Raw genomic sequence first — 12,845 nt, forward strand, 5'->3', positions numbered from 1 at the left:
TAGCCAATGGTGACAATACTTTGCACGCACCTCAACGTAGTTCAAACAAATTGCATGCAAAGTGGATCCCCCATCCGATAAGTACTAGTTTGAATAACACACATAGGACCGTGTTTTTATATGGTTGTGCATGACACTAAGGCAACAACGGTGTTTTATGCTTGATCGACAATGCAAAGCGTATCCGATGGAAACAATACTTTTCACACACCTTCAACTAGGTGGAATTGACTTACATGCAAAGTGGCATTCCCATCGCATAAGTGCTTGATCGGATAACATACCTAGCAACATGTTTTTTTATGGATGTGCATGACACTAAGGCAAAAATGGTATTTAATGCTTGATCGACCATGAAAAGCATATCCGATGGGCATAATGCTTTTCCTATACCTTAAACTAGGTGGTATTGAAATGTTCTCAAAGAGGCACACCCATCCGATAAGTACTTGGTCAAATAACATACCTAAGGGCATGTTTTTTTGCGGATGTGCATATCACTACGGGGAAAAACGTTGTTTAATGCGTGATCGGCCATGCAAAGCATATCTGATGATGACAATACTTTTCATGCACCTCAATCTAGTTGAAATGGACTTGCATACAAAGTGGATCCCCCATCTGATAAGTACTTGTTTGATTAACACACGTAGGACCGTGTTTTTTCATGGTTGTGCATGACACTAAGGCAAAAAAAGTATTTTATGCTTGATCGACAATGCAAAGCATATCCGATGGGCACAATAATTTGCACACACCTTCAATTAGGTGGAATTGAATTACATGCAAAGTGGCACACCCATCCCATAAGTGCTTGATTGGATAACATACCTAGCAGCATGTTTTTTTTACGGATGTGCATGACACGAGGAAAAATAGTATTTAATGCTCGATCGACCATGCAAAGGATATCCGGTGGGCACAATACTTTTCCTACACCGCAACTTAGGTGGTATTGAGATGTTCTCAAAGAGGCACACCCATCCGATAAGTAAAGTGGTCAGATAACACACCTAAGGGGGTGTTTTTTTGCGGATGTCCATATCACTAGGGAAAAAATGGTGTATAATGCGTGATCGACCATGCAAAGCATATCCGATGGTGACAATAATTTGCACACACCTCAATGTAGTTGAAATAGACTTGCGTGCAAAGTGGAACCCCCATCCGATAAGTACCTAGAGTTTGAATAACACACATAGGACCGTGTTTTATATGGTTGTGCATGACACTAAGGAAAAAACGGTTTTTTATGCTTGATCGACAATGCAAAGCATATCCGATGGGTACAATACTTTTCACACACCTTCAAGTAGGTGGAATTGACTTACATGCAAAGTGGCATTCCCATCGCATAAGTGCTTGATCGGATAACATACCTAGCAACGTGTTTTTTTACGGATGTGGATGACACTAAGGCAAAAATGGTATTTAATGCTCGATCAACCATGCAAAGCATATCCGATGGGCACAACACTTGCCTGTTTTTTTGATCTAGTGTCATGCACATCCGTAAAAAAACGCGTTGCTAAGTATGTTATCCGATCAAGCACTTATGGGATGGGAGTGCCACTTTGCATGTAAGTCAATTCCACCTAGTTCAAGGTGTGTTCAAAGTATTCTGCCCATCGAATATGCTTTGCATTGCGGATTAAGCATGAAACAACGATTTTGCCTTAGTGTCATGCACAACCATGAAAAAACATGGTCCTAGGTGTGTAATCAAACAAGTACTTATCGGATGGGGCTCCACTTTGCACGCAAGTCTGTTTCAACTACGAAAAGTGTTGTGCCCATCGGATATCCTTTGCATGGTCGATCAAGCATTAAATACTATTTTTGCTCTAGTGTCATGCACATCTGTAAAAAAACACGCTGCTAGGTATGTTATCCGATCAAGCACTTATGGGATGGGAGTGCCACTTTGCAGTAAGTCAATTCCACCTAGTTGAAGGTGTGTGCAAAGTATTGTGCCACTTTGCATTGTCGATCAAGCCTAGAACACCGTTTTTGCCTTAGTGTCATGCACAACCATGAAAAAACATGGTCCTAAGTGTGTTATTCAAACAAGTACTTATCGGATGGGGGCTTCACATTGCACGCAAGTCCCTTTCAACTATGTTGAGCTGTATGCAAAGTATTTTTACCATCGGATATGATTTGCATGGTCGATCAAGCATTATACACCGTTTTTTCCCTAGTGATATGCACATCTGCAAAAAAACACGCCCTTAGGTGTGTTATCTGACCAAGTACTTATCGGATGGGTGTGCCTCTTTGAGAACATTTGAATACCACCTAGGTTGAGGCATACGAAAAGTGTTGTGCCCATCGGATATCCTTTGCATGATCGATCGAGCAATAAATACTATTTTGGCTCTAATGTCATGCACATCCGTAAAAAAACACTCTGCTAGGTATGTTATCCGATCAAGCACTTATGCTACTTTGCATGTAAGTCAATTCCACCTAGTTGAAGGTGTCTGGAAAGTATTGTGCCCATCGGATATGCTTTGCATTGTCGATCAAGCATAAAACACCATTTTTGGCTTAGTGTCATGCACAACCATGAAAAAACACGGTCCTAAGTGTGTTAATCAAACAAGTACTTATCGGATGGGCACTCTAGTTTGCACACAAGTCTGTTTCAACTAGGTTGAGATGCGTGCAAAGTATTGTCACCATCAGATATGGTCTGCATGGCCAATTACGCATTATACAATGTTTTTCCTGTAGTGATATGCACATCCGCAAAAAAACATGCCCGTAGGTGTTATCTGACCAAGTACTTATCGGATGGGTGTGCCTCTTTGAGAAAATTTCTCGGGGGGGTCACGATGTATAAACCCTCTATATCACGTGCGTTCAAGGCCTATATTTAAAGTCCCTTATCTGTAAAACATTTCATTAATAAAATGTATCCCTTTTCTATACAAATCTGTAAATTTTTTTCAAAACTATTTTAAATAGTCCCTTATGTATATTTATTTCTATAAATTTTAGAAATAAAAAAAATCCTTCTGTTGAACTCACGTGATAGGGTTACATATGATGAGTGACCCCCCCGAGGAAAATTTCAATACCACCTAGGTTAAGGTGTAGGAAAAGTATTGTGCCCATCGGAGATGCTTTGCATGGTCAATCGAGCATTAAATACCATTTTTACCTTAGTGTCATGCACATCCGTAAAAAAACACGCTGCTAGGTGTGTTATCCGATCAAGTACTTATGCAATGGGAATGCCACTTTGCATGTAAGTCAATTCCACCTAGTTGAAGGTGTGTGCAAAGTATTATGCCCATCAGATATGCTTTGCATTATCGATCAAGCATAAAACACCATTTTTGCCTTAGTGTCATGCACAACCATGAAAAAACACGGTCCTAGGTGTGTTATTCAAACAAGTACTTATTGCCAGATGGGGCCTCCTCTTTTCACGCAAGTCTGTTTCAACTAGGTTGAGATACGTGCAAAGTATTGTCACAATCGAATATGCTCTGCATTGTCGATTACGCATTATACAACGTTCTTCCCGTAGTGATATGCACATCTGCAAAAAAACACACCCTTAGGTATGTTATCTAACCAAGTACTACTTATTGGATGGGTGTGCCTCTTTGATAAAATTTCAATACCACCTAGGTTAAAGCATAGAAAAAGTATTGTTCCCATCGGATATGCTTTGCATGGTCGATCGAGCATTAAATACTATTTTTGCTCTAGTGTCATGCACATCCGTAAAAAAAACACGCTGCTAGGTGTGTTATCTGATCAAGTACTTATGCGATGGGAATGCCACTTTGCATGTAAGTCAATTCCACCTGGTTGAAGGTGTGTGTAAAGTATTGTGCCCATCAAATATGCTTTGCATTGTGGATCAAGCATAAAACACCGTTTTTGCCTTAGTGTCATGCACAACCATATAAAAACACAGCCCTAGGTGTGCTATTCAAGCAAGTACTTATCGGATGGGGCCTCCACTTTGCACGCAAGTCCGTTTCAACTACGTTGAGGTGGGTGCAAAGTATTGTCACCATCGAATATGATTTGCATGGTCGATCACGCATTATACGCCGTTTTTTTCCTAGTGGTATGCACATCCGCAAAAAAACACGACCTTAGGTGTGTTATCTGACCAAGTACTTATCGGATGGGTGTGCCTCTTTGAGAAAGTGTACGAAAAGTATTGTGGCCATCGGATGTGCATGACACGAGCAAAAATAGTATTTAATGCTCGATCGACCATGCAAAGGATATCCGATGGGCACAATACTTTTCCTACACCGCAACCTAGGTGGTATTGAAATGTTCTCAAAGAGGCACACCCATCCGATAAGTACTTGGTCAGATAACACACCTAAGGGCGTGTTTTTTTGCGGATGTCCATATCACTAGGGGAAAAATGGTGTATAATGTGTGATCGACCATACAAAGCATATCCGATGGTGACAATACTTTGCACACACCTCAAAGTAGTTGAAACGGACTTGCGTGCAAAGTGGAGGCCCCATCCGATAAGTACTTGTTTGAATAGCACACCTAGGGCTATGTTTTTATATGGTTGTGCATGACACTAAGGCAAAAACGGTGTTTTATGCTTAATCCACAATGCAAAGCATATCTGATGGGCACAATACTTTACACACACCTTCAACCAGGTGGAATTGACTTACATGCAAAGTGGCATTCCCATCGCATAAGTACTTGATCAGAGAACACACCTAGCAGCGTGTTTTTTTTACGGATGTGCATGACACTAGAGCAAAAATAGTATTTAATGCTCGATCGACCATGCAAAGCATATCCGATGGGAACAATACTTTTCCTATGCTTTAACCTAGGTGGTATTGAAATTTTGTCAAAGAGGCACACCCATCGGATAAGTAGTACTTGGTTAGATAACATACCTAAGGGTGTGTTTTTTTGCAGATGTGCATATCAGTACGGGAAGAATATTGTATAATGCATAATCGACCATGTAGAGCATATTCGATGGTGACAATACTTTGCACGCATCTCAACCTAGTTGAAACGGACTTGCGTGAAAAGTGGAGCCCCCATCTGGCAATAAGTACTTGTTTGATTAACACACTTAGGACCGTGTTTTTTCATGGTTGTGCATGACACTAAGGCAAAAACGGTGTTTTATGCTTGATCAACAATGCAAAGCATATCCAATGGGCACAATACTTTGCACACACCTTCAACTAGGTGGAATTGACTTACATGCAAAGTGGCACACCCATCCCGTAAGTGCTTGATTGGATAACATACCTAGCAGGCTCGTGTTTTTTTATGGATGTGCATGACACTAGAGCAAAAATAGTATTTAATGCTCAATCGACCATGCAAAGGATAACTTGGCATGTCCATTTGAGTACTTGATCGGATAACTTCTCCCACCAATAAATTAAGTACTAATTAAAAGTTATAATAAATGAGTAGATTATTAAAAAGAGACTAATATTTATGTAATTGTTGCTACTGCAACTTGCTTGCGAAGGACTCTCACAAAGGAGATGGCTATAGATTTTGTTTCAGGGATGGATGTGATTTTATGTAGCAAAAGAGAAGTAGTTGCATTTACTACAATCCATGATAATGATCCCAATTCAGTTTGCCACTTTCGAAGACTTGGCGAAGATAAGGTGGCAATTACTGTATCAACGATTCTTAGTGCACATGTTGACCTAAAGTATAAATGTGGAGATATGGAAACACTTGGAGATGTTATGCCCTACAATACATCCAACAAATCATTTATAGCATGGGACAAAGATGAGACTTATGCAATAGACATTATCAAGAATACAAACTGCACCACCTTGGATTTTACTATAGGGGACATTTTACAAAAGAGATCATTTGCAAATAAGACTGTAGCAGAAGGTGAAGTATGGGATTTGAACAAGTGGAGCAATGGTCATTTGCATAGATGAGGATTCTAAAAGTCACTGATGATGGTATGGTTGATAACATAACATCCTTATGTGATCCCTACTATGAGGTAGGCAAGAATATGAGATGGAGCATGCAATTTTTTAACATGAGAAAGAGGCACGTGGTTTTCAATGATAAAGACAAGGTATACTACAATATCAAAGGACCTAAAAAGCATGCCCATGTGCCTGGTTCTATCACTTCAAATGTGGATGATTTCAATATACTCAATTATAGAAGTGACATCTTATCTGGAGTGGATGAGTTCATTGGTTCCAAGAAGCAAAATGATTTTAGAAGCGAAGCCTTATCTGGGGTGGATGAATTCTTGCACAATGAGAAGGGCAAAGGTCTCAATAGCAATGTCTTGTCAAGTGTGGATGAGTTCATGCATATTAACAAACCTGGTGTCAATCAAGCTTGTGGATTTGTGAAAGCCATGCAAGATGTCCCAATGAGTCAAAACTCTCAAGAGTGGAAGAGTTTCAAGGTTCTCAATACTCTCGTAGAATATTGAATTCATTGAATGGTCCTAAGAGTATGTTAAAAACGAGGATGAGATCAACAGAGGATTATTCAATATTTAACTTTGATTGTGATATGGACAAGGATGCAATGACCAATCATGGATGCTTGGTTACAAACAAATGTGAGGAGAAGAAGTGCATAAATACAGATAACAACGTGCACGAGGAATGAAAACGGTCATACATATGCATGAAGAGAAAGCGAATCCAGGAAGATCCACAAAAGCAACCAAAGAGGAAGAGAGTAATGAAGGAGGAGAACATGTTAAATACATTGGGATGTCTATGTTGCAAGCGAAGATGTATGCGCTTCATTGATCTTGTAGACATCAGGGAATGTAGAGGACACGTGTGGCAAAGAAGAGGAAGCGAAAGAAATGAATACCTTCTCACAAGTCTCTCTTGCTTTCTTCAAAATGGCAATAAAAGGCTAAGTTCAAGACAAAAGGTAAAACCTCTCGTAAATGGAAAACGGATTTGCAATAAGGCATATCGCAATATTACTGGATTATCCCATGGTACATATTGGGATTTAGTCACCAAGGCAAAGGGTGGTAATAAGTTTAGCATTCACGGTAATAGAGGAAGGTCCAACTCAAGAATCTCAACTGTTAGGGCAGCAGCAATTTTGCAAGACTTCATACATGAAAATGCTTTACCTCAATCCCATATATCTACCAAACTCCCTAATAGTGATGCGATCACGAGAATGCACCTTCCAATGGGCTTGACAAAGCTCGAAGTATTTAACTCTATTGCAAAAAAGCAAAGGCAAAGAGGGGATGCCATAGCTTCTTCTCATACTTTGTATACTCTTTGGAAGAAGAACTTTGGATATGTTAAAATCCCAAGGAGGCAAAAAATGTCAAAGTGCAATGTCTGTGATGATTTAAAGCGAGCGATTGAGAGTGCAACATGTCCAAATCAAAGGGAATTATACAAAAAAACCGAAAATCTCATCATGACTTTATTCGACATTCCAGACAAAAATATGCATTTTGGAAGGAGCAAGCTATTTCGCATCCCGATGACTACATGTGCCTTATTGTAGATGGCATGGAACAGAATACAACAACATTGCCTCGTTTTGTTGCCACTCTACCTAAATTACAAGGAAAGCACTTTCTAAAGACACATCTATGTGGAGTATTAGCGCATGGAATTAAGTTCTTTGCAGATATATGGATTGATTCCTTGCATCTACATGATAGCAATCAAGTTGTAACATCTATTATGAAGGAAATTCGCAATATACATGCAGAAAAAGATCGCCTACCACCGACTTTGAGAATACAAGCTGATAATTGCTGGTGACAAAATAAGAATATACTCATGTTTGCATTTTGCTCCATGCTAGTTGCTCATCGAATCTTCAATGAGGTTGAATGTGGATTTTTGTATGTTGGGCATACACATGAGGATATCGATTAGGTTTTCAGCACAGTCTCAAGGGAGCTTAAATGCAAGGATGTGGAGACAATAGATGACTTGGTAAGAAGATGTGGCAGGCAAGTTAGTGCTCGTAAGGAAAGTACAGTATGTGAGAGGCTCGAAAGAATGTATGATTGGAAGAGCTTCATTCTACCTTTCATACAAATGGGTGGTGATGCATTGACAGGTCATACCAATCCACACTACTTTCATTTTTTTTTAAAAGATGAAAATCCTATAATGCAATTGCAACAGTATTCTCATGATACAAAATGGGAACCTAAAGAACCTTACAGTCTCTTAACTTCAATTCCTAGCAAGGAAAGATATCCAACATGGGCTCCTATACAAGAATTCAATGAGAGGTCTAACTGTGAAATAGAAGGATTAAAAGCATTTATTACATACAAAGAGGAAATGCTTCGGAGATATCCTGATTCGAAGCCTACTTGGAGAGAACACACTACCACTGTAATTAACAAGACACAAAATTTAATAAAGGACCTTGAGAGAATGCGAGGCTCAAAGGATGTCAAGGAACAATGCAATATGTTTTGGCCAAATGTTCATAACGATTTGCGCCCAGCTCCAGTCTTTGAAAATGAATTTGTATCATTACTCCCACGTCCATATTGTGGACCGAAGAAGAGAGAGTTTATGCCACAAGTAGATATAGAGGTCGATTGTTTTGTTGTGGTTTGGCCATCGGATGATGAATATGAGAATGTGAAGTTTTGGGTTGCAGAAGTAGTTAATGTGCAAAGAGATGACCAAGGGAGAGCTACAACATTTACAGCGGTATGGTATGAGCCAAAGGGCAGGAAGGAGAATATGGATAACAACACATTGTATACTAATTGTATAATGAAGGAGTGGGTCCCAAATGATGAAGCGGTCTCTCAAGTTTTCGACGGAGACAATCATAGTGTCTTGGCATTCAAGGGCAAAGAAATCAAAGAAGTGCATGGGATATGAGGTAGAATGAAAAATAAAAATACCACAACAAACTATTTTGCATATATACGAATTTTTAAGGATGCTCGCCATGGAGGAAGTAGAAGGAGACAGCGCAAATGAAGAATGTCCATGATTAAAGCTTTGTATTGAAGTCCATTGAAGGATTTTATTTGGATACTAGGCAAGAAGCCAATCCAAGACAATTATAATCAGAGTCATCACCTCCTATGTCAAATGAGAGTCAAAATATGCACTGGATATCACCCAAGGGTTAAGGCTTGCCAAGACAATAGGGAGTTAATGCAGATGGCACCTGGCAAGGGACTATCACATTGAGCAATAAGACAATGGGGAGTCAATGCACCCAAGGGGCAAGGCTTGGCAAGATAACTTGTGGGAGTTAATGCAGATGGCACCTGTATTTTGCACTGGATGTCACCCAAGGGTTAAGGCTTGGCAAGACAATAGGGAGTTAATGCAGATGGCACCTAGCAAGGGACTATCGCATTGAGCAATAAGACAATGGGGAGTCAATGCACCCAAGGAGCAAGGCTTGGCAAGACAAGTGAAAGTCAAATTATGCAGATGGCACCTGGCAAGGGACTGTCATGACATTGAGCAATAAGACAACGGGGAGTCAAATTATGCAAATGGCACGAATTGAGGCTCTTTAAGAGCAACAATTTAAATTATAAACATATGTTCAATCTATATCATTTTGGATATAAAGACTCTAGCTGAGAGCAACGTCTCTCAATGTAATCATATAATAATAGCTATAATTGCTATTATACCTCTTTGGTTCAATACAAAACTTGGGTCTTATGGCATCATGTCTTTTTTCTATTTATTAAAAGTTTTAAAAATTTTGTGCATATTGCAAGTGACAATGTTATTTTCATGAAATATTTAAGTCTCCTTTCATGGATTTATAAATTTATCACGTCAAGGAAAAACGTTAAGGAAAAATATTAAAAATAATTAAATTAACAAATAACTTAGATATAGCTAGAATTTCTAAGATAGGATTATTTCAAATTCTTACATGTTGGTGCAAAAGTATAGATTGAAAAAACAATATTTTTATGTGTATATGATAGTGCCACAAAGTGAACTTTTGATTTGGGAAGAATATTTTCAGAAAGTAAAATTTTGATTTGGGAATGATATTTTCACAAAGTAAAGTTTTCATTTGGGAAAGATTTTTGGGCTTCGTCCAAAAACAACACAAAAAGTCCAAAATTAATGAAATAGGTGTTGCTCCTAACCTACATGTAGATCTAATCCTCTGCCAACGTAACGTATATTAAGGGGTACTGCACGTAAAGCTTAAATATAGACTTGTGTTATATACGACACTTTGCACGATTATTACTCATAAACAGCCACCCGACTCAAGAGCATCCAAGCAAGTAAGAAGAAGAAGCCTTATAATGATGCAAAGTTGTCGAAATCTCTGAACAAAGCTTTCTGGAAAAAAAACTTCTCTGAGCTAACTTCCTTGTTTTGGTGAGAGTTTTTTCAGCAAGAGCCTGATGATACTCAAGCAATTCCCTATGATACACAGAACATAGGTTCCGATGGTCGATTTGCAGCGCCGCCTGGTCAACTTTGAGTTTACGTCCAATCTGTGGCCAGGCAACTTTGTCGTTCATGCGTTCGGGAGTACATTTGTTCAGGAGGAGTCCGAGGAGGAGTCTCTAATGGCTTTTCGCCGTTTCAAGAGGAGTCTTTTAGAATTGGCCACGGTCTCTGGGTAGCGCTCCGTCGACTCCGAACAGTTGTCCTTGCACCATTAAGATTTTCCACAACGCTTTATTTGCATTTACTTCTCCTCTTCCGAGCTGGAGCCGATTCCGGATACATTATTTAGGTAGGTCCGACAACCTAAGCTGTAATGATCTTCGCTCCCTCTGGAACTTTGTTTGTAAGCTTGGTTTTCCTCTTCCACGGACGCCATCTGACTCCTTACCCTGAACCACACCTCTTTTGTTCTTAGGACTTGACTTTTCCGAAGGGTTTCGACCCCCTGAGCTCGTCTCCGGCTGCATGACCACACGGGACTCAACAATGGACGCCTTTATATGTCTTTCGCTTATAAGTTCCTTGCCGGTTGTTTTTTGAACCTCGACGGTAGGGGCCTTGCCAGGAGCTACGTCAACGATTCTGAGTGCAATGTCCTTGCATGTACTGTCGTCTCGTGGAAAGCCACATGTGTCCTTCCCATCGGCCTTCTTGCGTTCGAGTTCCCGTACACAAGAATCAATCAACGCTGTTTCTGGTCCGGCGTAGGTTGTTCTCCTGGTATAATATGAGACTGACCCACGAGGCCTCCCAATCTCTGCTTTTGATGCCCTCCATTGTGGCTCTAGCCAGCTTCTAACTGTGTGAATGGTCACACCCCTGCTTTTAACGGGCCTCGTTTCGGAGGAAATGCTATCTGTAATGATAAATGCGAAAGCTCCTTGGTGATCAAAGCCAGCAGAGCCATGCATCCAGGCTTGCTCCCTCGTTTGGATCTCGATCGACTTGCCCAGGTTCACTACGATATATCCTGAAGCAACTGCAAATTTGACTGTCGCCACTTTGTTTTTATCATGGCCGAGGACATATACTTTGCTCCCGACATCAAAGGCTTTGCTATCAACTTTGGTAGTGTCCAAACCGAGAGGACGCATTTCTTGGGTGACGAACTCGCATGCTACCACAGTTAGATTAAGTTCAGCGTCGGTGACGAAAAATCTGCACCAGGCAAGCTTGAAACGAGTTAGAAATATGATAAACAACGTGAATGGACTGCATGATCATCGAGGGACGTAATACGATGCAGGAAACTCAAAGAGTTGCAGAACGCACAGATCCGGAAGAAACCTCCGTCGCAAGATATTGAGCGAAGTCTCGCTGTAGCGGAGGCTAATCTCAGCGTTTTCCACAGCCGTGGGCGAGGGCACGGTGCTGTGAGTAGTGAGGAGAAGGGAGGGGTAGATGAGGACGCCGAGGCCGAAGGTGGGGGCGACAGTGTCGTGGTCATATGGGCAAGGGGAGAGGCCAGTAATGGAGGCGATGGCGGAATGGTGTTGGGAGATCGAAGAAGCGAGGCCAGCGACGGAAGGGCGAACGGGGCGAAGGTTTCGGGGTTTGAAGCAACCCAGGAGATTCATGGTGATGGAAAAGCTTGATCAGAAGGCAAGCATGGTGATGGGGAAGCGGGTGAGCTCTAAGGAAAGTTGGGTATGGCGGAGAAGAGCCATGCTGCCTACGTTGTTCGCATGCACGGAAGAGGGGGGCTTTTGGGCCGTTGACAGTTGAGAGATATAGAGATTTGAACCATCCCCTTCAGCTGAACATGAACCGACGTGCCTCCTCTTCCTTTCCACGTCAACACTCTTTCATTCACATTAAAATTTCCCCCCCTACCTTTTCCCTTTCTCCTCACATGTAACATAACATTACGTCTCTAATGGTAAAATGCACTTGTCACTTTCAAACCAAACACACACACCCATATGTGCATTTGTCCGAGCGGCTGAGTGATCCTTCTTCGGCTATTCGTTTCAAAACCTTTAATAGGCAAAAGTCTTTGTGGTTAGAGTTTTGCACTAGTAAGCATCAAAGCCCGTCTGTCTCAGGTGATGCAATCTCCCTAGGCCTTTTCCGGTGGAGAAAGAAGGGAGTCTCCCCCCTCTTAAAATGGTTGAATATACACTCCGCTACCCATTTTGTGTGGGGAAGAGAGCCCCCCACATTCCCTACTCTAGAAAAAACGAGCATTGAATAAGGATCCCCTCCTTGGAGTGTATTTCCCTTCATTCTCACAAATAGATTCACTTCTCCTATTAAGGGAGCACACATTTACCTCCTTGCTCTCCATCTACTCTTTGAGTGGATGTGCTCTCTGATCTCTCTACTTGTATTGTGGCCTCAAGTGTAAATACCCCATGAAAGCCAAACTTGAACCGTGTGTAGTTGCTCTATAGTCAGCCCAAGATG

General features: G+C 41.0%; 1 protein-coding gene across 1 annotated transcript; it reads right to left on the reverse strand.

Annotated features, from left to right (window-relative positions):
- Positions 1–10,720: 10,720 nt before the first annotated feature.
- On the reverse strand, positions 10,721–12,016 carry LOC147890004 (uncharacterized). The gene is made up of 2 exons (XM_087391045.1): positions 11,712–12,016; positions 10,721–11,597 (listed from the first exon to the last, which is right to left on the reverse strand). The coding sequence occupies exons 1-2, from the start codon at positions 12,014–12,016 to the stop codon at positions 10,721–10,723; spliced, it is 1,182 nt and encodes a 393-aa protein (XP_087247171.1).
- Positions 12,017–12,845: the final 829 nt, after the last annotated feature.

This window comes from Dipteris shenzhenensis, chromosome 19 (genome assembly GCF_047967505.1).
Source record: "Dipteris shenzhenensis isolate YYH24624 ecotype China chromosome 19, Dip_SZ_1.0, whole genome shotgun sequence".
Lineage (NCBI taxonomy): Eukaryota > Viridiplantae > Streptophyta > Polypodiopsida > Gleicheniales > Dipteridaceae > Dipteris > Dipteris shenzhenensis.